General features: G+C 44.4%; 1 protein-coding gene and 1 long non-coding RNA gene across 3 annotated transcripts in view; one reads left to right on the top strand and one right to left on the bottom strand.

Moving 5' to 3' along the window:
* Window positions 1–27,964, bottom strand: part of NR6A1 (nuclear receptor subfamily 6 group A member 1) — a 72,307-nt gene that overhangs the window by 41,982 nt on the left and 2,361 nt on the right. For both annotated transcript variants that reach the window (XM_088177622.1, XM_088177623.1), the window contains exon 2: window positions 18,270–18,329. In XM_088177622.1, coding sequence (XP_088033748.1) covers window positions 18,270–18,329 — 60 coding nt within the window. The remainder of the gene's footprint in view (window positions 1–18,269; window positions 18,330–27,964) is intronic.
* Window positions 3–27,729, top strand: LOC148221401 (uncharacterized). Its single transcript, XR_015808091.1, has 4 exons — window positions 3–182; window positions 12,778–12,806; window positions 15,747–15,887; window positions 21,977–27,729. It is a non-coding gene; the product is annotated as an uncharacterized LOC148221401 (long non-coding RNA).

The raw sequence follows: 27,964 nt of genomic DNA, 5'->3' as shown, positions 1-27,964 counted from the left end.
GGCGCGGGCGGCGGCGGCCGCGGGGGCTCGGCGGGTCCGGCCGAGGATCGCGCCCCGCCCGCACCGCGCCGGGGCCGCCGGACAGCGGCGAGAGCTGCCGGACCGTCCGTGCCCGCCGCCAACTTTGGGGAGAGAGAGAGAGAGAGCCCAGCGCGGAGCCCAAGCCGGGAGCGCCCCGCCAGGTAAGGCGTTAATCCGAGTCCCGGCGGGCCGGGGGGAGCCGCCGGGGGGGCGGGGGTCGCGCTGCGCCCCGACCTGCCGCCAGTTGTTTTTTTTTTTATTATTTATATTTTATTTTTCCAGTCTCATTTCTGCACGTGCTCCTTTGTTCTCCAACAGAAGCGCTTTTTTTTTTTTTTTCTTTTTTTTCATATATGTGTATATATATATATCCGTTAATGTAACGCAGCTGGAGCAGCCGCTCCCCGCCGATACCGGGGGAGGGGGGGAACGGGCAGCAGCTCCCCCTTACCCCCCCGCTCCCTCCCCGCTTTATTCCCTCCTCCCCCGAAGAAGAAGGAGAAACTCGAGCGATTCCGCAGCGCTGGAAGTTGCTCGCGGGTCCGGGTCGGTAACCAGACACGCGTGTCGCCCGAGGGCTGGCGGGGAGGAACTGAGCCAGACGGGGACACAAAGGAGGGGGGCAGCCCCAGACACGCCGTCCCCGCCCCGCGGCGGCAGCGCCCGGCACCGCCGAGACCCGGGCGGGGACGGCGAGGAGGGAGAGGATGCCCCCGGTCCCCCCTTTTGTCTGGCTCCGGTGGCACCTGCGGGGGCGAGCGCTCGGCCGCCCCGCCCGCGGAACGTATCGCGACCGGCGACGGATTAGCGACAGTTGTTGTGGCCGGAGAGGGGTGAGACAGCCCCGGTCTCGGCGGTTTGGTTCTGTGGCCGTGCGGGGCTCGATTCCAAAAGCCTCATGTTAATTAACAAAATCATTAAAAATACAAACAACAACAAAAAAACTGCAATAAAACGAGCCCCGATGTGCAGTATTCCCCCAGTTCTTGCTCCATCACACGCGGAATTTTTATAACTTGCTCTAAAAGAAATTTAACATATTTGTTCCCAGACTGTCGACAGTGATTAACTGTGCCGCTTGCAATTGACTCAATACAATATCTAAAAGAAATTTAATGTATTTGCTCCCCCAAACCATCTGCAGTGATTTACTGTGCCGATTGTAATGGGCTGTGTATACTATATCTAAAAAATTTAAGTTATTTTCCGGCACAATCCTCTGCAGCGGTGCTTGGGCTCTATGCATGATTAAAGATGTTCAGCATACACTTAAAAATCTGGTATTTTCTAAGAAAATAATTTTCATAAACTTTTCCTGTCGTTTCCTCAGCAAAAACAACCCATGATGAAAGCTCTAAGCAGAATTCTTCCACAAGTTTAGCAAGTTGAGAAGGGGACGATTTACCCTCCTTGTTTTGTCCAGGAATGCGAGATAGCATATTTTAAAAGTTAATAAGTATTAAAAGCCACGAGGAGCATTAAAAGTGTATTTCCAAGTGGCGTGCTCCCCGCAGCCGCGGCGCAGAGCAGCCAGCGCAGCGCCTGCAGCTCCACGCAGAGCAGAGGTTATTCACATGGCTGTTCGAGAAACTCCATTCATATCTCTGACTACCTGGATTTGAATAGAAACCAGACAGCAATTCTTTGGTCCCAGCCACTATTCGCCCCGCTGGACAATAGAGATTTGTTAGCACACAGGCACAAGCCCTGGGACACAAAGCTGGAGGCAGCAGAGATAGGGGCTTCACTGCACAGGAAATTACAGCTTTTGATGCACTGTTGGCAGGTCTGTCGGTTCAGAACAGCAACATGCCTGTGCCATGTTTAAGAGCTCCTGACTGCCATTTTTAACCACCTAGAATGTCATAAAAGCTTTATTGTCGCAGTACATAAAATCATGAAGTCCATATGGTTACTTTTCAGCTGCCCTGGGTCTGGAAGGCAGAAGCATGATCTGGCTGGAGATTTTAATTTGGGGGAGTGGTGGTGCGGGGGGAGAATTAGAATTTGAAGACAAAAAACCTCAATATGTTTATAAAAGTAGAGATTTGTTACCGAGGCAGCTGACGTCCAGCCTGAGATGGGGTGGTGTTCTAATGGCCTTGGTTTAGTGGTGGCTGTAAGGGGACATGGCTGGGCAGCTTATTTCATCCTAAAAGGTCCAGTAAATTTACTCCATGCAGCTCTAGTACCAGCAGCGGAGAAGAACATTGTTCAGTTGTGTCAACTTGGCAAACACAAAAATAAATAAGAAAAACCAAACCGCTCAGTGTCTGGTACCTCCCATTTCCCCTACTTTCCCCCCAGTCTGGAGTTAAAATGAGAACTGCTCGGAGACTGGGCTTTAATCCGCTGATTGGAGCCAATGAGCAGAAATTATCGAGATTAGAAAACCAACCAGTGGGTTTTATTAGCTGAGAAGCCAGCCCCTCGCTGTGCGCGGCGCCGAGCGCCGGGGCTCGGGGCACTGCTCGCCCAAAGAGCGGGAGGCTTGGGGCTGCTCCTCCTCTCTTTTTGTATTTTTCCATAAATCCTACCTCCCCTACCACCTTAGCACCAGATGAAATACCCGGTCCAACGGGGTTTTAGACTGTTAAAATTCTGCGGGGCGCACGGTGTGAGGGTGTCCCTAGGTGTGAGCCTCGTGGGATGACTTGGCTCTGCTTCACCCAGAAATAACAATGAACGTGAGAGTTGAATATTGCAGTTGGGAAGTGCGTTTGTTATGAGCTGCAGCCATACAAAGCATCATAAAATAGAGAAACAAACGTTGGGCTGTTTGCTGCCATTAAACATGTTTTTATCAACACGATCCTTGTGAGCTCAAGGAAAAGGGGAAGAGTTTTAAAGCAAGGAAGGTCCATCCATCTTCTGTGGGGACACCTGGGAAGAGCAGTGCTAATGCTCTGCACCAGCCCACGAGGCAGATCATGGACTTGCTTCCACTGGTCCTTTGAGCAACAAAAGGCAAAAAAAGGCTGGATGACTAAAAGAACACACTTGTAAAAAAGATGCTTTTTGTACGACTAGCAAGCACCCGTTCATGTGAGGGGCCTGCTCATAGAATTTTCGGTTGCTGTTTCAGAACATTAAAAATATAAATGTGAATGTAAATACTTTTCACAGGAGTCAGTTTTGTCTGAGTAATTATATAACTTCCTTGAATTCTCTTCCTCGTGGAGTACAATGGCTTGGGTGTATTACTTCTCAGAAAAACTTAGCTTGATTGTAATCTAGCCCAATTCTTATCACCTATTTTGATTTTTTTTTTCCTTGCTGGTATTGACAAGCCCAGAAGGACCTACCTAAAATAAGCTTTTGAACAAAAACATTATTATTTTTAATAAAGGTTAAGGATATTGATGGCTCTATCTACAACACATTTTAGGTGTAATTCCATGGTATTCTTAAAATGCAGCAACCTTTTCTGTTACCTGTAAGACTGCTAATACTTAATATTCATCCAGATGCTAACGTTAAAACCTACCCCTTGAAAGTTCTGTCTGAAAAAAATGTGCTGAAAAGTTAAATTCTGTCCTTGCAATTGGGTCGTAAGATTTTGAGTACCTGTTAAGCACATAGTTTTGAATGGAAACCAGACCATGATAGGTAGGCAAAAAGCACTTCTGTTAATCGAAACAGCCATAAGAGGAATGTCTGGGCATAATCGACCCCCAGCAACATCCACAGACCCAGCCTGGACATGGGAATAATCCCATCAGGCACATCAGAAAAGGATGCTGATGGCTCTTCTCATGTGGTCAGGGTTTATTTAAACTGCACATAGAAATAACAGATAATTCCAAAGGCAGTTTTCACAACTCCAGTTACAACTATTCCAAGGGAAAGCTTATAAAGCTGAACCACTGTTACAGCCACTAACAGCCTTGGAAGTTGCAGCAGATGCACAAGACCAGCACGTGTATAATCCAACCATTAATAGATGGTATTGCATTACAGGGTTGGTTGCCAATAAAAATGCGTCAGGTATGCTGAGATCTCACAATACACTTGGCAATTCAACAAAAAATGCGGAATCCTAAGAATTTCATTTTATCTTAATAATAGCCAGCAGATGCTGTAATCGTTTCAAACCCACAGTGTTGATTAATAGTGCTCAACAGTTTCAAATGTTAAGAACTCAAAAGATAACAATTGGGTGTTTTGATATAAGGATAACATGGAAGCATGTGTTTCCCTAAGAAGCACCAGGGCCTGATGACATCACCTTTTCAGACTTCAGACATCCCTGCCCTCCCTGCTCTGCCTGAGAGTAGCTCAAACCATCTGCAGCTGCCCTGTGCCATAACACAAAGAAATGCACCCAGCAGTGACCTGGGTAAAACTGCACATTTCTGAGTGCTGCATCTCAGAGCCAGCAACCCTCCTGCATTAGCAGCTAATTGTGTGGGAATGAATATTGCAGGAAGCCTGGGAATAGGAATTCTGCTATCCAATAGCAGGCCCCTTTCCACCATAACAGCTTTGAGGTCCCACACAGTTTGGGTTTGCCACACCCCATTGCTCAGCCCTGTGGTTAAGCCGTGTTTCCCAGGGAAAGGGCAGGCTGTGTGGGATCAGATGCCTGGCTGGAAGGGCTGGGTAGGCACGGGCAGCACGTGGAGCATTAAGGTGTCCTCTCATGGGCACTGCCATCAGCTCAGAGCTGCTCTGACACATGGGGGACAGGGGCTGTGTGCTCTGGGGTGGCTCCAGCCCAGGCAGGGTGAGCACAGCACTGCTCATCCAGTGCAGGCACACTGGAATGCAATGTGAGTCCAGCAAGGCGTCAATCCCCCAAATTCTGTCAGTACATTTACTGATTCTCACTTTGGGAACCAAATCAGTATATCGTTCTCTTGGAAAATACCTTGTCATACAAGTATTCAGGGCTTTCCTACTTTGCTTTTTCCAGGCTTTGAGCACACATTACTTGAGTATTAGAGCACACGTCCCTCTGTACCCATGTACGAGTCCACAGTGCCTCTGGAAACAGTGCTACATCTTGAGTCTGATGCCATGAACAAAAAGGATTCATCTGGTTTATGAGCAGGAGTGGTCAGGTTTTCACCACGCACTGCAATTCCCAGTCTCCCATATTTACATTTCCAGCTGCACGCACGCCAGTGCCCTGGAGTGGCAGCAGCTCCATTTACATAACCAGGGCTGGCTACCCCGGGGGCTGATGCTGGAGCTGAGCCCCCAGTGCAGGCAAGGAGGGAGCTCTCACCTCCCTGAGAACGCTGCTCCTCCACGGGGGAGCCCAGCAGGGCAGCCACCTTACAGAGGGTGCCAATGCCACGGACAGAAAACCCTCCCCTGCAACTGGGTGTGATGAATGGCTCTTCCTACTCAGATTTATCTCTTTAGGTAGAGCCTCAAATTCAGACTATTAAGATGATCCAACACGTTTGCAGACAAGGTTCAGATTAAAAAGATCCTAGTTACAAAACAGAATGCATTCAAGTTTGCCATATATTATTTTCTGCTAAAGATTTAAATATCATGTGGCTTTAGCTTTCTTTCTGTTCACTGAATATCAAGGTCAATTAGGAATGATGTCTGGCTAGTACTCTCAGAGCAGATTAGACAGTTGCATCAAAAACTAGGACCATGTATAGGTCATCTGTTACTGTGACCTAGATTTCTGAGAATCTGTTCAATTTGTTTTATTGAAAATGTGGTCCTTTCTCAGTTCTGTTTCTCATAGCAAACCTTTCTGTAATAGCAGAAAATAGCTTTATTAGATGCTTAGAGACATTGCTTACTACTTCTGCTAAGACACAAAGAAAATCAAATCCGTGCAGCAGACCTGTGCCTGTCATCCATTTAATTTTAAAATAACTTAAGGTTCTGAAAGGCTTATGCCTTATAATCTAAAGCATTTGGTCCACATGCCAAATACTAAGCAATCTGAAATACATAATAGCTTAGCTGCAGCTTTGTTTGCCCTATTTAATTCATTTTTTGCCTTCAGTAACCAGTGTGTAGATGCAATGTTTCTGCAGTCTACTTTGGAAAAGAAGGAAGTACTGAAATCTTTGAGTGAGGCTGTTTTGTTTGTACCTGTGTGAGCTTTGTGGTGCCCTGGCAGGAGGGTTGGTGTGGATTGTCCAGATCCTCCCAACCCCGCCTGTTTACTGAGGATAAGGATGGTGCTGTCTGAATCCTGACACTTTACAGCACATCCACCTATGCTTGCTGGGTTGTCGTTCTGAAACCACATAAAAGCAGATTTCCATTTGGAACATTTTAGCCAAATTTCCTCTCCTCTCACAGCTCTTAATTGTTCCGGTAGAAAGCAATTAGAACAGAGAACCGTGCAAACCCCGCCGGTGGTGCTGTAAGTACTGGCAAGAGGGAAGACAAGAAGGTATACTTTAAAATATTAGAAACTATTTTCTAAACACCAGCGAGTCCAGTGTAAAAGAAAAACTATAAAAATATTGAAGTGATCGCAGAACTCGCAATCCAAAGACCACCAACCAAATTTGAGCATTTCTGTCGTCATCAGTCTCTGTGGCTTTGTCGTGCTGGGGTACAAAGCACATCTGGAACACTTGAGGTCTCATCACACCCCAGGACAAAACGTTGGTCATACAATCAAACATCAGGAGAAAGGGCACCAAAAAAAGAAAATATGCCAATAGGTTGAGACTCACAAATGAAAATCCCTCCCTCCCTCATACATCGATCCTAGGAAATCTGTTCCCATTTTTTCAAAATTATCTAAAGCCAGTTCTACCAACTCAACTGAATTTTATACTACTTTCATATTCAAACTTTTATGTGCATCTCACAGCACACTGGGACCAATTTATTTTATAGGCGAGATAAAACCCTGCAATATTTGGTGACGTTATCCAAAGATCATTCTTCTAAATGAACAGAAGTACATTTTCTCCTTTTTGTTTCACATGATGGCTGCATTTAAATAGGGTAAATGTATAATTCAGAGAAGAATGGCTGGGTCCTGCTCACCTGAGGGTCATATCCACATCCATCCAATATTTAAAAGCACGGAAAAGCAAAGAAATTAAATATATAAGAGGCGGGGGAGGAAGTCTTTCTTCCAACAGAGTATTTGCCTGGTAACCAGATAGAAGAGACTGCCTCTTTTTTTACCCCCAAATCACAGTTAGTTGTTCTACAAGTCTTTGAAGACACTTCTATTTTAAATTTTAACACCTGAAGGAACAGTTCAAGATGTGCTGCTCTGGCTGAGCCACACACAGTGGGAGGAAAGTCTCACAGAAACACAGCTGAAGCTCTGAAGCCAACACTGGGTGATCACTTCACGTTCAGACCACGTGTAAAGAAGGCTGGATGAATTTGGTGTGAGAATGGGAAAAAAGAGCAAGGAAGCACAGTGGAAATCCATCTGTGGTGTGGATGGGATCATGCTTAGGATGTGATGTTTCCCTGTCAGCCCTGAGCACATCCATCCAAGCCTTGTGGTACCTGCTGGAGCTGACTGGGAGTGCCCCCGGGCAGAGGATGGGAGCCAGGATCTCGCAGAGGTTCAGTGAGATCAGGGCACTTGTTCTGTGTGGCACCCGCTCAGCTCACAGGGAAGACACTCATGGAAGGAATGACACGCTTCCAGCTACGCCAGATGTTGGCAAGGGATAAGAAATTTCATAACCTTTGGGAGGAGGATGGGGAGAAAGCCACGTGAGGATTCATTTTCCTGCTCATTACAATGTCATCGTAATGTCATTTTCTTTGCTTCAGTTATATACAGTTACTGGAAGTAAAATCTTTATTGCACTGAGTGTATTGTGAAATGGAGCCTTACAAGGTGGCAGCGTAAAACTGACCTGGAGGTGCCACACTGCCAAAACTCAGCCAAAAAGTGAGATTTTACAGGTATTTCTTTTGAGAAGAACTTCAAATCTTGACGTCTATCAGATGAGAATTGCTGGATTATAAAGATGAAAACCAGGAACTAATTATCTTCAAAGGGACAGTTATCAACGAATCAGGAGGAGACATTATGATTATGAAAAGCAAATCCTCCATTTGATCCCTCTCCATCCATACTGCTTCCCAAGCAGATAACCTAAGCTTTATCCATATGGAATTGCTAATATTCCAAACAGGGAATCAAATATAAAAGTCCCAATTAGCATTTTTTTAAAAACACTGTATTTTTATAGTGTTGTGTATGATCATTGTGTGAACAGGGACACATGGCAGCAGTTCCAGGGGGGTCACAGGAAGCCATTTCAACGAAAGAGACCTCAGATTTTTCTCCCAAATACTTTGCAACATATTTTCCCCATGTCTGCCCATTACAAGTGCAGGTTCTGGGCATGTCTTCATTATCTCACATGGGAAAACTGAAATGATTCCTGTGAAACACATCCAGGGGCAGGTGTTGTGCTGAGGTGAGCCCACCCAATGCACTGCCCCACCAAAGGCAAGGAGACTTTAACTCCAAACCCAGGATTCTCTGACATTATCCAGGAACAATGACAAGGGAACCTCAGCTGGACTCGTGACCAGCAGGAGCAGCAGTGGTGCTTCCTGCCCTCCCTGCCCAGCTCCTTCCAGCCTCAGCACAACCAGGCAATTCTCTTCAACACAGGAACTAATTTTTGTGAAAACTGTCAGACTGATGACTCTGCCAGCAATTTCTAAAAAGCTAAAAGGTGGAAAACAATCTCGGTAACAGAATCATCTGCAGTTAGGAACATCTCTCTCCTTCCTGAAACAGGCACAGGAACTATGCCTGAATTCACAGCTAATGGGAAATCTTTTGATCTTCACAGACACAAAGCTGCCAGCCAAGAAGAGCAGTCAGCACAGGGGGACCTTCTGAAGAAGCACTTATCCTAAATTCACCACCACAATAAATGTAACACATCCTGGGTCTGAGGCAGCGCAGTCCTCAGTGATGAAGACCTGTGAGCATGTTTAATACAGCAGAAAAGACAACGTTATTTATATCCCACAAAGCTGCTTACCCAGCGTTAGATGTGCCTGGGCACAGTGCAACTGCAGGAATCCATCAGGAGGACACCTGAGATTCCTCTCCATTAAAAGTGATGGATCTAACACAGCCAATCATCTTCATGGCAACAAATGTTATCTTAAAAGACAGGGGATAAAAGTTCACAGGGAAGCTGTGCGAATTCATGAAAAGAAAAATGCATTCCTGGTGACTGAACGCACAGAAGTCTGTCTCCAGAAGTCTGTGTGTGTTGAAAAATGTCTGGAAGACAGGAGATGATCAGCAGGAAATATGCAAGCTTCTCCTTCTTGTATCCTTCTCCAAACATCCATTAGCCACTGGTTTGATTTTAAGAGTCAGAACTGCTTTATTGATTGCAGCCAACAGCTGCATTTCAGTAGTGGTCCCAAACATCCAAAGTAGTTTTTTTCCCAACAAAGACAATTTCTGAAATTCTGTGAAATGAGGTGACAACACTGTTTCTGAGACATCCTGGGCTGAGGTAATTTTGTTGCAGTCCAGGTACAAACAGTTCATAAATGGAGCTGCCTCCAAACCCATCCGTGCTCGTGTGCTCAGAGCAGCATCCCTAGCAGCTCTGGGGTCCTGGGAAGCTGTTACAGACTGTGCTCAGTCCTGGGGGAAATGTGGTGTGGGGGCAGGCAGGGCCTGAGACAAGGCCGTGCTGATCCCTTCACCTTGCACAGCAAACTGGAGACAGGACTGGGCTCTAATCCAGGCAATCACTCCTGGATAAGTAGGTCAGCAAGGAAACCCCTGCCCATGGTTGTGTCTTCCAGCCCCAACCCCCTCCAAGCAAATTTAACAATTATGTCCTTTAGGAGGTCACAGGAGATAGAGTTTGATTCTGAGAGCTTGTGTGTTTGTTCTAGAAATGTAAAACAAGTTTCGCTTAAAAAATAAATCTATTTCACTGTTTTGATAGCTCAGAAAGAGTTGGGTGAAGCACCCAAAAAAATACAGGGCATCTCATTACTCAATCTGGGATGTCAGAGTGCAAGAACATTCAGAGTAGCTCATTCATAATTGTCTTATTTTAAAATATTTGGCAAAAAAAAATCATAACCAAAATAATGTTACTTTACTTTTCAGCTGAAATCACTTGCTTAGTCTTAACCCAGTGTTTTTCAAGCAGCAGTGTCTAATATAATTTTCTTGCAAAATCACATCCCAATAGGTGAAAAAAGCTTTCCATTCTTTCATATGCTTTTGAAACACAAGTTGGTACCTTGAGTTTCTGAAGAGTCAAACCATTTTTCCCTGCTAATACCCACTGCCAAGGTTCTGCTTCCCTGCTCTGAAGGCAGACCCATTCCCAAACCCAGGGCAGGGTTGCAGTGCTCTAACTGGCTCAGTTATGCAGGTAAAGATGTTAAGAGACAGGACAGAAATCCTGAACCTTCACTGGTTTACCTCAGAGAGCCTTACTTCACTGGTGACAATCTTTCTGATTATTTAATTGCTCTCCACTCAAACTTTCAGAAACCTGCCCAGGGCAGCCTGTGCCAGAACTGGCTAAAGCATCCTTTCAGCAGTTTCAGGAGAACTAAATGCAGATGCACCAGGCTGTGCTGCTGTTCAATATTTCATTGTTTGCACAGTAGTAGCAGTCAGATTGTGCAGTTAATTATCTCTGGACAAGTACTGCTCCATGGGCCAAGCCTTTATCCTCACACATGGTCTGTATTCCTTGTTCCCAAACATGGAACTTTGCATTCAGCTTTACCAAAGCATTCACTTACACTTGATTTACCTAGAGATCCAAATCTGTGTCACACTCTTCTGTCTAAAAACCCAAATCTGCTAATATGGGATACCACGTTTCTCCCAGGCCAGAAACTGTGATGCTTTTGGATGTGGCCAAGTAATTCTAAGGTTGCATCAACTGAATCAAATTCCCACTTGGAACTGCATTTAGACCTCCCTGTTTGTCATTTGTTAATCCTTTTAACATTTGCCACAGCAAATTTGTATCATACCAGTTTAAATTGTCATTTGGTATTAAGTCAAACACCTTACAAAAGTCTAGGGTATGCTGCATCCACAAGCAAGCTTGTCAACTTAGAATGAGATCAAAAGAAGTTGGTAAGTCCTCCCTAAATCACTGGAAACTGGTACTAACAGCATTTCTCCCAGGTCCCAGAAGAGCTCTGCATCTATTTTCTCTAGGATCACCATCACAGCACTGTGTTCAAAAAGGGCAAATGGCACAGATTGGTAACCTTGTCTCCCAATTTTATGTAGCCCCTGGACTCTCAAGTAGTACTCCCAAGGAATTTTTGTACAGTTAAAAATAATCTCCAGTGCTCACTGTAGAAGACTGCTGAATCTGAAGTGTCTGGCCATGGCACTGCTAGTTAAACACTCACCCAAATTTCACTGAAACAGCAATAACTAAAATTACCACCAGCAATTCCATGCTCTTGTCTCCCCAAGGTGTATTTGTGCATGCTTACCCTGCTGAAATCATTTACCTCGACAAGGAAAACACATTTTTATAGTACAATTAAAGCTTGTTCCAGGACAAAGCAAATGTGCTTGCACGTGGCATTTCTGTGGATGCTGCAGGCAGGCAGTGAGACATTGTCATGTGCTGAGGACAATCCTGGCCCCAGTTTCCTTCACTGGGGTCACACAGCTCCCTCATGAGAGTCACAGCTACAGCACAGGGGGTGGGAGGAAAAGGGAATCTGTTTGACTACCAGATGCATATGTAAAATTTATTTAGTGATAGTTTAGGGCAGTGCTGTTGGGATTCCTGCCCTGCTGAATAAAAGCCTTATTGTGAGGAGCTAGCAGAATGATTGGATTAGGGTGTAAGAATTGTTCAGGCACCATGAATGCAAAGAGCACAAGAAATATCCACCAAATTAACTCAATCCTGAACGGTTTCTTCTTACAAACAGGTTAACCACTGTGTTTCAGGGTTGTATGCAAATTTTGAGGAATCCATTTTCTTCATACAGAAACCCATTCTCTCCACTGTAATCTGAAAGAAAACCCCATGTGCTCAGAATGTTCAATACTTTCATTCATAGAAAAGGTTCAGCAATCACTGCCCCATGACTGGTGGCCTTACAGGGATCCCAGTTTACAAGGTGTTCTGTGCAGAGAACAGAGTTGGGCTTTCAGGGACCCCTGTCAGCATCTGGGGAGGGTCCACTTAATGCTTTTTTCACAACAAAAAATAATAATTAAGGAATAACAATAGAGGTGGCAGCTGCCAGCTCTGGTTTCAGTGCTTCCTAGGTGAAACAAGTCTGAGAGAAAGGAAGGTATGTCAAAGGTTCAGTGCAGAACATAACTTTTGGAGTGTGTCTTGCACATATTGCCCACTTACAGTTTCCAGAGAACTGTTTTATCTTTTCGGAGTCTGTCCAAAAAATCTGATGGAGAGCTTTGAACTTTGTAAAGGGGAAGGAGGGTGCAGCCAGGATACAGAAATTACATGTACAGTTTAACTTGCAGAAGAAATTCAGGCTCTGAAATCATGAAACAAGAAGATGAAAGTTCCTACCTCGAAGGTCATTGGAGGGATAAAGGAGGAAGAAGTAGTGAATTAGAGAAAAAAGCCTCTCTCACAATGTCGTTTAAATATAAACACACTGTTTTGGTTTGTTAAAACCAAAATTTCATGCTTGGCTTGAACTGAGTTTCCTTGATTTATGTTATACCTACCACATGTAGTCACCCTTCACACTGGGACACTCCTGAGGCTTAACACTCCAGGCTAAGCACTGCTTGTGATTAATTCAAATTGTCTTTGTTCTTTCCACCAGCTCCTACTCCAAATGATGGCAAGAAAAAGGTGAGACTAATTTTTTGAGAATTCTTTTGATTTTCAGTATCAGCTAATGTTTAATGATACCATTAAAATCAATCAGTTTAAGTGCAGGCTACAAACTGTATTCCTGGAGCAAGATTGCTTCAAGTACCTTATTAGACAATACACTTACTGTTAAATTACATGTATCAGCTCAGGATATTCAGAGAAACTGTTAGATCCCTACAACAAGAGAAAATACTCTGCATTTAAAGCAAGTTTCCAGCATTTAAGCAGTAAATTATCCCCACTGACTCTGTAGGCTCCACTGCACTCACAGGAAAGTTATTTCAGATACAGCAGCAGATTTACTTTTTAACAAACAAACTGCAAATAAGTAATCTCTCTGGAACTATGCAAGCCAGGTGAAAAGGTGAAGATAATTAGACGCAATATAGAAATGTAAAGAGATTAAACCCCCTTTCCTTCTTTTTAGGCGAAGGAAGAACAGGGACAGGAGCTGTGGAAATACAGACATCATGTACTCCACTAAGTAGATCCCCTTCTCTCACTTCTGTTGGTTTAGCACTATGGGTGAGCCCCCCACCCCCAGGTTTTTTTCAAATGAATTTTATAAAGAAATCTGAATCATTATAAATATCCTTAGTGCTGCTATTGAGAACATGCATATCCACAAGAGGAAGGGTTTTTTCCACAACTGCATCTCCGATATATTCAGAGCTGGTTTAAGAAATACTAAGTCAACTCAGCATCCATAACCAGAGTGTTACACTTCTGCAATTCATTAGTCCTCGAGGTTCCATTCCGTAATTAAAATACTTTGCAGTTTAAGGCTTTACAATAAAGAATGTGCAGTCCTCAGCAGTGTTTCCACTGCCAGTCTATGGAAAACATATGCATGGAAAATCTGTACATGTATACAGCCATCTTTGGATAGCTTCAGTGAACATTCAACGCTGTCGGTGAGTTTGAGAACTAGAAAAAACCATCGACCGTTGACTGTACCTTGAGGTTTATCACAAACCCTCTGTTAAATGGAAAGCCTGAACCTTCAGAGATTTCACATGTGGTTGCCATTAGCAGGTCATGATTTACAGATTATATTAAGAGCTACAGAGGTTGAGTTTTTCCAGTTCTACGTTCTCTGAAAGTGAATTGGTGTATAAGAAATGCTTGTTTTCTCTTAAAAAAAAAAAAAGGAATTAAAGCTTTATACTAGCATAGAATTTCTGCAGAACAGAGCATAAGAGATCAATGGAAGGTTTTGTATGGGCAGCACAAAAGCAGGAACGTATCCACACCATATGGGACACTTGGAAACAAATCTGAGCATGGTATACGTTCAAAATAGCAGAATACACGCCAGATCAGGAGGGAAACCTTTCCATTTGGGCTGGCAACTTGAGCTTTGCTGGAAAAAGCTTTGGAATGTGAGTTCATTAGCTCCCAGGAACCTGCACTCGATTCCAGCAGCTGCTCACCAGGAGGGCCGGGTGAGGAGCAGCTCCCTCCTGGCCAGTTCCAGCTGCTCCTGCAGCTCAGGCTGTCCCCTGCAGCCAGGCAAGCAGGGAAACGCCTTCCTTTCAAAGGCACAGAAAGCCAAGGGCTTGGCCACCTCAGAGGTACCTGCAGGGAACCTTTTCCTGCCCAGCTGGGTGACTGCAGGCTCTGGCAGTGGGTGCCTTCACAAGGGTGCAGACATTTGTTCTGCCCGTACAGGGACTGCAGAATCCGTAAAATAAGGAAATACCCAAAGCATATGCCAGGGAATTTTGTCTTGGGCTGCTCTAGAGTGACAGCACCATCACCATGGCGTGGCACCTTCAGCATCTAATGGCTGCAATCAACATTCATTGCTGTCGGTGGGTTTTCATTTCTATCAACTCACTGATCAATGAATGCAAACTGCGGACCAGCCAGCCAAGGACCACCCGCTCACACAGCCCAGGACCACCCACTCACATGGCCAGGGTGGCCTGTCCAGCAAGAAAAGAGACACTTTTGCCAAAGAAATGCCATATCCAAGTTCTGCCTCCCCAAACTGTGCAAGGCGGGTCTATGGCTGTGCCATTGTCCCACCAGAGAAGTTCAGGACACGTCATCCAGCTCCTTCCTGAGCAAATCTGAGTGCTAATTAAGAAATGCACAAGGATTTTTAAAGGAGCAGAACAGTTGAGGAGCTTGTTCAGTTTTAATAAAAGTGACACCAATAGGTAAATCGATCAGTAAAGCATAAACCTACAGCTTTACCAGCTCATAGGAAATTAAACTTCCCCCTGAGCGAGCCAAGCTCTGGAACAGCACTGGTCCTACAAAGTGACCAGTGAGAGATGAAAAGAGACTGAACTGTGGGGCTTTGGAATGGAGGAAGCAAAGCAGAAAACAGTGATTTAAGGTACTGCTGCAGAGAGCATTCTTCAGGGCTGTGGTGGGCAGGGCCAGCTTCAATTACACTGGAGAGGTGAGGAGCTGGAGCTGACTGCCTGGGGCAGGCAGGGAGGAGCAGACACATCTCTGCAAGACAGACACACCTGACACTGCCCTGAGACAGAAGAGGTGCCCTCCAAGTGTTTCCACATGACTGGCATGACATAGGGGCATTTCTGGGAACAGCTATCTCTGGACAGTGCCATGCAGTAAAGGAAGGAGGCTCCTGTGGTGCCCCCAGGCCACTCAGAGCAGGGACGGTGGATCTCACTCTGTTCAGCAGTGGTGTCACTCAATTCCCTGGGCAGCAGAGGGTCCAAGCACTTCTCTTATGCTTTGTTTGCTCCTCCAGTTGCTCACAGGATTATCCTGAAGGAGCCTGTTCAGACACGCTGTGCTACCCCACAGGAACCGAGCCCCTCTGTACAGCTCAAGTCAGAACAACTCACCAAGGACTCCTAAACTCCACTTTGGTGAATAATCAAAATCTATCTGCTTGCTCTGTTAAAAGACTTAAACTTGTTCAATTTTACACAGGAACAGCTCCACCCAGTTCAACAGCTACACACTAAACAGACTGAACTTTGCAAAAGTGGAATTTTAGAAAAAAATCTCCCTGAGTCTGATAGCAAAGCCCTGTTCAGTCACCCAGAGTGAGCACCTCCAGCGACAGCCCAGGTAAGTGTGGTGGTACAGGGATTTACCACAGCAGTGTAACAGTGAACAGCCCAAAAGCATGCCTGCCAAATTGTTTTAACATTATGAAAACAAGACAAATGACTCATTTTTGATGCAGTTTGACATTCTGCCTTTGAAATCTCAAATTTTTCAGCATGCTTGGCAGACTCATTCGGAAGTGAGAGTGCACAATTTGGATTTTTTCCAGAGACATCTTACATGATGTACAAGAAAGCTCTTTTGTGTTATTTTAAACAGGCGTTTCGGCCAACTGGTTTTCCTCATGTATACCTGCATGAAAGTAGAAAATATCGAAGTCCCGACAGAGGTGTTCATCTTTACTGCAAGGACATGTGAAAATAATTCACTGCAATTACTCTGAATAAGATAAGACATTTCAGACAAAGAGGGGAAATTACAGTAAAGGGGCCATTACCCCAGTTTGCCAATGCACGATAAGCCAAAGGCTTGAGCAGACATTCCACACCTCTCAAAAGGCTCTGGATGCACAGATAAGCTTAAAATTTGGGTTCCTATGTGGCTGTAAAAATCCTCCAGTTTGTTTGGTTTGTTTTTTTGGGGTTTTTTAGGTTTTTTTTGTTTTCTGCTTTAATTTTGGTAAGGAGGCAACAAGGGAAAACACTAAGGAAAGACAGTTTAGCAGGCATGTTCAGAATGTTTTTAAATCCATGCTCGGGAAGCTTTAGATGTTTGTGTCAGCAACTGTTTGCTGCCTACCAGAGCCACCACCCCCTGCCCCGGGGCACATGAGGGTGACACTGAGCACCAACACGTTCAGTGCTGCCACTGCAGCCACGGGACAGCTGGGACTGGAGCAGTTTGGGACCTGCCCAGCAGGAATTGCCAGGGCTCATCCATCCACACCAGAGACCAGCAAGGGCTGGGACATTGTCGTGACTGACCAGAGTGGCCACCAGCACTGACCAGGTGATCCAGAGACGGCAAGACATCAAAAGAACTCGAGGAGCTCGGTTTATTTAGTTTATCAAAAGTTTATATAAATATCTTCATAGGGAACAGACAAGCATTTTTCAGTTTAGCAAAAGGTAATAACAGACATGAAAGCTGTAGCTAGACAAATGCACACTGGCAGTAACATACAGTAATTTAAGGGGGAAAGAGGGTCAGTCAGCTCATGCTGGATAGCCCTGCCCTTGTTTTGCAGATACATTCTGCTGGGAGAACACTATGGAAAATTTAGTTATGTTTTAATACCTGTCAATGCACAAGAGTAAATATGAGCTATGTCAGGCCACAAAGATTCAACAGTATTAGCCAATATATTGTCATGAACTAACATGTCTCTAGATGACAAATTATTCTACATATGCATGTGAAATTACCTGTTTCCATATAAAAGTGATATAAAACCGCATGAAATATAAAACTGCATGAAAACGTAGCTAGATAACCTACAAAGATGTGTTTTATTAATCAACAGGCAAATAACTGCACACATATTCACAACTCAGAGCCTACCATGCATGCATCCCACTGGGCTCTTCTCATCATAAAGGAAGGAACCAGATTTTCATTCCCATCATACAGGAACCACAGTTGTGCAGTGAAAGTAAGTGCAAGTCCACCAGCACAAAGGCACGTGGAAAGGACCATGTCCTGGCCCTGGGAGGCTTTTAGCAGTTGTGAACATCTGAGTATTATTTTTGAAATGAGCTGTCAGTTAAAAGTCTGCCACATTTGAAAAATCCCCAGTTCCCAAACAATGAGATGAAAAGTTGCTCTGGATGAGGGGTTCTCAGCCCAGTCCCACCAGTCTGACAAGGGCCTGTTGCCATCTAGTGGATTCCCACTGACTGGTCCCTCCGCACAGCAAATGCCACTAGATGGAGCGTTACGAAGGAATTCTGAATTCCTACTTTTTTAGGTGTCCAGCAGCTCAGGTTTTCAAAGTCTCAAAAAGTTACAGGCCCAGAATTATCCTGAAATTGAGGAGGATTTCACCAACTGCTCTCAGTTTCATGAGAAATTCCAGGCTATAGATTTTCAAGTATAATAATGAAACACTGCAGAAAAATACTCCCATGTCAACATAATTTACATCACCTCAGGGGTTTCTATCACTCATGCAGGCATCTCCTTCACTGAGATATCTCTGATGGCAACAGATCTTACACAGCCTGCACGCTGCTGGTGTAAATAGTGATGTGCAGACCTGGTCTGTGCTACTTTTGTGAGAAATTCCTCATCAGCTCTCAGCTGTGGGAATCCCCACTTCCATGAATAAGCATCAGCTGTAAAACTTCTCCAAGTCTCTACCATGGAGTATCAATTCACATCTCTGGATTATCATAGAATGAGAAATTCTACCTGGTCACACATGGCAAGAAAAGGGGTACTTACTGCCCATGGAGTTCATAGGGAGGACAGGAGAGGAGGAACTCATCTGCTCCACATCTGTAGCTAATGGGAAAGTGAAAATGAGAAAGATGTGATGTGCATGTTACTGAGAAGGTTTTATTTTGAAAACTTTCATTTACACTGAAATCGAATACACATGTCTTCAATCACCTGAGGAAACTGCTTTGAGAATCAGGTCGTTTTATCAGCATCAGCTTCCCCCTTTCAAGGTATTTCTATCATACACATTATCTGTAGATCTACTCTTCTCAGCAGTCATATTATAATTTGTAACTTGTGATGGTTTGAGAATATCAATTCAGAGCAACTTCCAGCACAAAGAAAGTCTAAATTACATCAGGTTTAAACTGTATGCAGAGCATTACTATGGAATGAAAGGACATCATGATCTCCCATCTGTGTCCAGTGAACCTTCAAAAGATTCCTGATCAGAAGAGAGATCCTCTTCCAAAGGCTGGCAAGCTGCTGGAATTTGATCTGGAGCAGCATCAGAAACAAGTGTCTTTAAGCACAAGCCACTCCAAAGCTTTATTTTCTAACAGTTGAAAGAAGAAACAGAACTTCCTGCCTGTATCTGCCAGTGAAAACCCTCAAAGTCAGAGCATGATCAGAAACAAATGCCAGATTGCCCTCTGTGTTTTGGAAAGGACCCACCTTTCCAGGCCCCAAACCAGGAGAAAACCATCTTGCACTAACAGGGTCAGTTTTAACACAAGATTAGGTAAAGCCAAGATGCATTTTTTGGGCTTGGTCTCTCTCAAAAGACCACAGCCCCTCTCAGCACATCACCACCAACACCCATCTCCAGTCACCATCAGTCTCCATCTCCATGATTTGGTGCTGGTAGGTCCCACATAATTATATATTCTGTAACTCTTGTTTAGCTCTAAGACCCAATAAATGCACACTCCAAGTTTACATTCCTGACCACAGAACACAGCCCCAGAAGCACAGCTCAGCCCACAGCCAGGCTTTGCTGCCAGCCCAAATCCTGCCTTTCACATTCTTGCAATTCCCATTTCTCAGGCAGCAGGCAGTTCCCTCAGGACCACTGTTTACACTGAAAGTGCAAAGTTCTGCTCTAATTAGGCAAACCACAAACAAAAGTAAACACTTCAGCAGCCCATTTTTACAGAACGTGAGAGCAGACACTGCACCACACTAAATCCTCCTGCCATACTCTGGTGCCACTCTGAGCCTCCTTGGTGCAGCTACTCAAAAGCAGCAGCTTTAGTTCATCATATTAAACACCAGCCATAGCTGAGAACAGCAATAAACACAATTACAGATTTATTCAGCAATGCCCTGGTTTCTTCCTGTCCTATTCCCCACTGAATTACCAAGGCATTTACTGCCTAGAACATCTACACGTTAATTTATCATCTTGCTTGGCTCTTGCAGCAGTGCTCAGAAAGCTGCATGTGCCACGCTGACTGCAGAGCTCCCAACAGGCTCTGGATTACACTGCACAGGTCTGATGTGCTCACAGAAGAAAAATTATTTGGCATCTTCCTATTTTCCACCCTAATACTATAGTCTCCCTAATTTAGAACTAGCAAGCCATATACTATTCATGTTTTATAAATAAATAAAAGATTCTTCATATGTAATACAGCCATTTCAGGTTCCTGGAAAAAGCTTTTGCCTATTGACATTGTATTCACATACATCCAAATCAAGCCAAAAAACTGAGTGCAGGTTAAAGTTACTCTGACTCTTTTGAGAGTGGTGCAGAGTCAGCAGTGAGCACAAGTCAGCTTTCGGGGAGGCTGAGGGACCAAGCCAGCAGATGGTCACTCTGAGGTTACCTGCTGCTCTGGCACACAGAGGTCACTGCCCAGCACTGGCCAGATGGCACAGGGCAGGCACTCGAGAAGCTGCTGTGAGAGCAGCAGTCACTTAGGGCAGTAAGCTACACCTGCCAACATCTGGAATAGTTTATCAAGTATCATTCAAAGAGCAACTAAATAATGCATGTGCCTTCCGAAGAGAGGCTTCTGAGCGGGAAGTGTTTAGAGAAAAGCAGCGCAAATTCTCCAAGCCCTGAAATTTTAGATCGTTCATTGTAATGCCACGTTACAGGCTACAAACAACAAAGTGGAACTATTTCTCGGCCAGACTTGGAAATTTCAGCTCATGCTTGAAATTATGTGTTTTAATGACTCTTTGTAATATGTTCACCCATGCAGACACCATGCTCACACCACCCAGCTGCTCAAGTTTGAGGTTAGAATTCCCTCCCAGTCCTGCCCTGTGCTGCAGGAACGTGGCACAGCTGTGGCATCCAAGAGCAGCAATACATCAACATTTCTGGTCTTGTGCTACTGCTGGCAGATGGTATTTGTAACATATTAATCTCAAAATCACACTTGGATTTTTTTGTAAGCACATAAAAGCACTACTGCTTATTCTACACCCCACCTTGAATAGATAGATTTAAAAATTTCTCTCAATATAAAAAAAGCAGCTGTTTATGAAACATGGCAATGCTGGTTTGCTCTCTTATCCATAATCCCCCACCCTTCCTTCCAGCCCTCTTTATCTTCATACTTATATGTTATCTATTAAATTCCTAAAAACAATTCATCTATGAGAGAAGAGATATGGACTAACAACCAGACTAAGATTTTGGAAAGTGGTTTGCTCTAAAAGATGAAAAGGACAGAAGTCTGCTCAGCTGTGAAGAGCGGCTGCTGCCAATACAAGAATTTACCTCCTGACCTCTCCTCTGCCCACTCAGTGAACAGTGCCAATTGTTTTCCTGTATTATATACTGTTTACAAGCCCTGAGTGGCATGAAAGGAATTAATAATTCAGCTCATGGAGCTGATGACCTTTATTGGGGTACCGTTATTTGCCGAGTAGGAATCAGAGCAAAAAGCTCCCTTGAAGCCACAGGGTTTCTTTAAGGTTTTTCACTTTACAGCCTAATTGGCCACCATAACATAAATCAATTATTTCTCCTGTTTTAAGCAACAATGCTACCTATTCTCAACCCCTCGATTTCTGACTTTCCTTGTATCAAGCCAGGCCTTGTTCTTTGACTTTTACAATGGTCTGGTAAACACACTGGCAAGGCCAGCATGGAGAACTTTGCAGAATCAGAAACATTTGGGAACACCAGCAAAAAGACTTTATACTATTTTGAACTTCTCTTGACCTCTGCCTGCCCTTGTTCCTGTTTATGCTAATTGAAGGAGCATATGAGCTACTCCTAGAAATGAACTTAGCCTGAACCTGTGACACAGCACTGGACTTTGAGGATGAGCTGTGGCACCCCCTCCCCATCTCAGGTATGGAGGGGCTCAGCAGGTGACACAGGGTGCCCCGAGCACTGCAGGGATCCCGAGGTGGGAAGGAGCAGAAGGTGCTCACTCAGGGAGTGCCATGGTGCTGCCCCTCCGCCAGGATCAGTCACACACATGGATCTGTGGGGCTACAAGCAGAGATGCACTTGGCACAGGCTCAGCCTGCTCCAGAGGTGGCTCTGCCATGTCCCACAGAAGGCACCAAGTGCTGCTGCCAAGCTCGTGGCCATGAGCTGCCACAAGCCCAGCCTGACCCAGCTGTGAGGCTCTCCAGGAGCTGAGCTGCTCCCCAGCCTGCACCATTCCATGGGGTTATGCAGGTGCAGGGCTTGATCTTTGTGTCTGTCTAACTCTGAAGTTTCAATTAACCTTTTCCATCAGGTTATTGAGGTCCTTCTGAACAGCAGCTGTGCCCTCCAGAGTATCAGCCTGGTGTCATCTGCGAGGCTGAGGGGTTTGTCCATCCCACCATCCAGGTGGTTGGTGAAATTGCTCAATAGTATTGGCCCCAACACTGACTCCCAAGGACAATCACAGCATAATGGCCACCAGAGCTTGAACTCGATTGCCACCCTTTAACCCAACAGTCCTCGTTCCCACCCAAAGTGCCTGCAAGGATGACATGGGAGCCTGCATCAGAAGCCTTGCCTAATGCTAAAGTTAACGACAAAATTACCCTCTCCTCATCCATGGATCCAATCATTTCATCACAGAAGGAACAAGGTTGGTCAGGCATGATCTCTCCCCCTGGTAAACCCACAGTGAATGTTCCCAATTACCTTCCTGTCCTTCAAGTGCCTGGAAATGCCTTTTGGGAGGATTTGCTCCATACCCTTCCCACTGAGGGACTGAGACGAGGCTCACCAGCCCTGCAGTTCCCCAGAGCAGCTACTACTCAGCAGAGCTGAGTCAAAGGTGATTCATTATCCCTTATCAGCTAAATTTTACTATACAGAGACATTCCTCCCCTTTCCCCTACATTGGGTAGAGCTTCTCACCTCAGCACTGAAAACACACGCTGTTTGCAGAGAGGAGTGGGAAATAAGGTCATCTCATGAGAAATATTTTTACTTATTTTCATTTACATGGACAAGAATTCCAGTTCCTGCTTATCAACAAAACTTAAAGGAAACCTACATGGAGCTGAATTTTCCCTGTACCTGCATTGTATTCTCAATACACTCTCTACAAACATTGTTATTTTAAATGCCTGTTTACATTCCAGTAAAATTCTGTCAGCATGGTAGCTGATTTATTGATGCCATCAAAAGTCACAGGATTCCTGACATGCCTCCTGAGGCACAAAAATCAAAGCAGAAAGGAGATGCATGTTGCTGTGCTATCAGCATTACCACATTCCCTATGGGCTGGGTTTCCAGAAGCCCTCTGTGATTTCTGGGAGTTCTGGAAGGCTTCCCTGAGAGGTTCAGCAGGCTCTGCTCCTGAAAAATGGGGTGACGTGGAGGAAATGTCCTCAGAGCCAGCTCGTGGTAACAGCAAGGCTCAGGACAGCTCTCAGCCAGCTCATTCTTCTGAAGGGGACTCACATTTGGCATCTTATTTTAGACTTTCAGGCTACCAAAAGGGAAAGCACAGTCAAGCACAAACGCTTTTTAGAAAAATTATGATGAAGAAAAAAGCCTGTGCTGAAAGAAGGTGATCATGTCTCTGTTACACACCCAGTGCCTCTCACACACAGCACCCCAGCCCACAGGCACATTGTCTTTGTCCCTGGCCATGAGATTTCTGCATCTTCTCTGCCTCGAGGACGTTTTGGTTTATTAGGATATTGCCTACCAGGCAGCCCAGCCTACTCCAATATTGAAAGATCAATTGCATAATCAGTCTGTAAATCTGGGGAAATTCTTTATTGACTTTTTGATCACTGATAAACTGTTGGCCAACACAAAGCATTCCACTTTAGCAAAATCCATCTAGAGTCCAGTAGAATTACCTACATTAAAAAAACCAGAATTGACTGATATCATACAAGAGATGCTGTTTTTTGAAGAGCTAGTCAATGCAGATTAATAGTGATCTCCCGATAAATAACAGCATATTGTGATACACAGAATAAGGCAGAAATCGTGTTGCAAATTAGCCAGTGTTCCCAGGGGCAAGTTGTTCTAGACCACAACCAATGCACCAGGTTAGAAATTCCCCTGTGACTGGACACCTGCCAGGATGGGACCAGAAATGGTGTGGCCCTCTCACCTCTGTGAGATCTCCACTTCCCACAGACCACCTGCAAGTGCCTGTGGCTCGTGCTGCAATACCTGACCAGTGCTTGAGACTTCAGGTTTTTCTTCTATTAATGATTTCAGCATCTTGCTGATGAAATTCAGTGATCAGAGCCCCACGGAGCACTTCCCTCTCAGCCCAGCACTACCAGCAGCCCAGGTTTTGTTGCAGTGAAAGGCTCACATTAAGCATTTGGCCTCCCAGGGATAGGGATTACAAACGGGCAGGAATCAAGGGAAATTTGATTCTTTCTCCCCACCTACCTCTCTGCCTACTGTCTCCCATGTTTGCAAACCGTATTAGCTCCTGCTGCTTGCAATTCCAGAAACACTTCCCTTTCTCTTTGGGGCTCATTCCAGCCACATCTGCCTATTGCTATAATCTCATTTTGCAGGATGCCTCATCTCTTAGTAGCTTTTAATTGTGGTAAGACATCTAAGAATCTTAAAAAGCACATCAGAAACCGGCTGACAGATATAAAAATGCTGTTCAGAATAGAAAAATCCTTCCTGATATTTGTCTCCACTTGTACTAGAAAATTACCTTAAATGCAGGAAAATATCTACATTTTTAAAGAGAAGGCTCCTAATCTCTTCAATGAGAAATTAATTTTGGATTGAATTTAGTATACACTGCTGCTCTTAAGAACAATCTGAATCTTAACTGACTTTTAATCTAAATTAAATAATACAGCAGTTCATGTTTTGCCAATTTCCATGAAAAGACAGTGCATAATTTTTAAAATCTATGTTGGAAGACACATGATTACAAGTTTTACAGTTTTAAAATAATTGTTACATACATTGCTACAGGAGATCCATTTGTATTCTCCCTTTTGAAGCTGCTCAGCACTGGTGCTCCACAGATGGTCGTGTTCTGCTTGGGCAGTGGTGGGTGAGGCTGGACCCCCTGCACCCCACCAGCCACAGACCATGGCCATGCCTGAAACATCTCCCTCTCTTCAGGAAAAACCATCCCAGCACGATGCACTGGGCTAAAGGAGATGAGAAAGGCTGTGGTGGCACTGCCATTTATTTTGCCACGATTATGGCATTTCTTATGCAGCAACTATTACAAAGGTTTTCCTAGGGAAAAAAAAAAAAGCTATAAACAGCTCTCTTATTCCAACTTACAGCATCTTACTAGAATACTTTGTAGTATTTCTTATTTGAGCTCTTACATGAATTCAAATAATCTCTATCCTACAGATGTTGGCAACTACAGTTCACTTCTTATTGGGCAATCTATAGATACTTCTTTTAGCATAACCAAAGATAGAAAAAGAGGTCAAACACCCAGAGGTGCATTTCCTCCCCTGTACCAGCTTGCAACAGAAGCTGTTTCAAACTTTTTTTCATTAAAAAAGTGCAAAGTTTTAAAATTCTGATCCTGTAGATAAAAACATGATGCTGCTGGACCTGCCACTTCAGAACATGGAGGTTTGGGAACAGGAAACAAACCCTTCACCTACCAGCTACAGAAAAGAGGTAAATAAAAAAAAATAAAAATCTAAGAACAAAACAACTCAGCATTACTGAAAACAAAACCTTAAGTGCAGGCTGGGGTTGGTGCAGCACAGCCTGTGGTGTGCACAGAGTGCCTTTTACAAAAGCCTTGCACAGAGGGTGTAAGTTACCACTTGTGAGTAAGGACCAGCACAGCCCTTTCCTTCTGTCCACATGCAGGAACATTTCTGGCAGGGCTGGCAATCCCTGTTTCCCACATTGTGTGATTGATTACACTCTCCCCCTTAGAAGAGTTGATTGGTTTCCTGGTGCCAGGAAAATGATTGATGAATATTTCAGGCCATGGGCCTCTCTTCCTGCTGGGTGTCCTTTTCACATGTCTCCAATGGGCCTGGGGATTTTTTTCAAGACTAGGAAGTGTCATTTTTATGGATATCATCCTGTGATAGGGACAGTTCACTGAGCAGAGCCCTTATGTAAATCCAAGTGAAATACTAAAGGTCAGCTCAAGTGTTAAGGTGATGGACCCAACTGGCAGTACCAGGTAAGCAGGAAAACAGAACCGGGCAAAGAAAATCTTCAAAAAGCAGCAGCAAAGCAGCCACACCCTGAGCTTGGTACAGCAGCAAACTGGTACCCAACACTGGCTCCCTTCACTTTTGAACAACACCACGAGTACAGTAAATTTGCAGGTAGGAATAACCCCTGCCTGTGACCCACAGAAAGGGCATTTCCTTAGCACTGTTGGTAAAACAGGCAGAGGATAGAGTCTCCTGGCAAAAGCACTCACAAGACATCTGAAACAACATACTTAGGAATAATTCCTTGTAAGTATTGCCAAACAACATACAGCTACAGCTGTGAGACTGAATGAAGAGATTCTTGGAGGACAAGCTGGTGTTTGGCAGAACTTTCAGAGACTCAGAGTTCTTTCACAGATTTTTACTACAACCACGACAGCCATCATTTAATCACTTGGCTTCAGGATCTGAGGGCTCCACAGCAATTCCAGCAGGTAAACCCTGGGCTTCTCAGCAGCAATAATCAGAATAAACCCTAACACTGACAGGAGCCCCGTGCTCATTGCCAGCTCAGGAGTGCAGCAGCAGCAGGTTTGTGAGCAGTGCAGGGAGCCCAGCACACCTTCTGTACCACCACTGCAACCCACAGCCCCTGCACGAACAGCTGGGGAGGCTTCACCCAACTAAGAATTTGGGATTTAGTCCGAGGGATGTCACAATCCCAGATTATGTTCCCACAAAAACTACTGAAGATTTCCCCTCAAGTTTCAGCTGGGAGGTATTTCCAGACAAGGACATCACAGCAGTTTGCAGTCAGCCTGGCATTAGAGCTGTGATAGATTTTTACTGGGCTTTTTTTTTTTTTTTTTTTTACAAAGGAAAAAAGGGCTTAAAAAAATTAATCTTTCACACTGACCTGACATTTCTCTAAGTTTAAATTTCACCACCTCTACAAGCCTACAGCTGGGATGATTAGGCAATGGAAGTTAGACATGTAACTTGTGCTCTCTGAAGGACGGGGGGTCCACCCTGGGTAAATGAAACCTCCTTATCAAAGTGCTGGGGGAGAACTCAGATACCCCAGGCATATACTGCTTTCCAGATAAGTTACTGGCAATCATTTACCAATAAAGAACTTCACTGAAGCCAGCCTCTCCGTGGAGTATTTCCTCTTTCTAACAAAACCTGTACAGAATCATTTTTATCAACACATAAAATCTGGAAGTCTTCTAATTATGTAATTAGAACTGTAATAATTAAGACCAAAGCTAAAGCTCGAAGGGTCCCCTTGTCCCCCAACTTCCCTTTCTCAATTAACTCTGCACAGTGATAACCACTTTGGCTTAAAGGCTAAAAAAAGGACAGGATCAAAAGGCTGGTTTAATACAGCTGGAGGGAAAGAATGCATTTCAGCTCCCCAGCAGCCATCTGATGAAACCCTGGGCCAATTCCCTATGTAAATGACTTAATTAGAATTACCAGATTACACTGCTGAAGGCTTTATTTAAATAGGCAGTTTATCAACAGGATAAACTGTGCTCCCATTCTCACAGAATGCTGGTGTAAATGCATCTGTTCAAAGCTCTACCACGTAGGAGGTGAACAGTAATTCAATAAACCACTGGCATATTTTCCCCACCAAAAAAAGAAATGCCACAAAGGACTTGCCAGAGGCAGGACAGAAAGAAAGCTATTGCTCCCCAACAATCAAGAATTAGTCTCCCAGATGAGAAAGTTCTCTCATTTTCTATAATACAGTATCTTTATACTGTTTTATAGAAAAGCAGGGGAAAAATCCTGTTGTTGCAGTGTCACATCACACATTGCATCTGCTCAACATACAGCACTAGTCCTGGGCTCAGCACAAAAAGGCATGCATAAACCCATTTTCCTGATTAATGATCTACAGAAGCCATCAATACCAAATTCCAACTTTATACCAAGAGGTGTTTTTCCATCTTTACCATCACTTCAAACAAAGGAGTTAAGTTGCTCCTAAATTACAAGTCTTTCATTTCCCATCACAGAACTAAGTTCAGAATCCTATGCATTATTTTCTTTTATTATTTACAAAAGCGAGAGACATCCACATCCAACAAGCCAACGCTGAGCTGAAGTAACACTGTAGCTTCTTGTTTATT

This window comes from Sturnus vulgaris, chromosome 22, assembly GCF_052056855.1.
Source record: "Sturnus vulgaris isolate bStuVul1 chromosome 22, bStuVul1.hap1, whole genome shotgun sequence".
NCBI classification, from domain to species: Eukaryota; Metazoa; Chordata; class Aves; order Passeriformes; family Sturnidae; genus Sturnus; species Sturnus vulgaris.
Note: the sequence above shows the minus strand (reverse complement) of the source record. Positions and strands in the feature narration are given on the sequence as shown.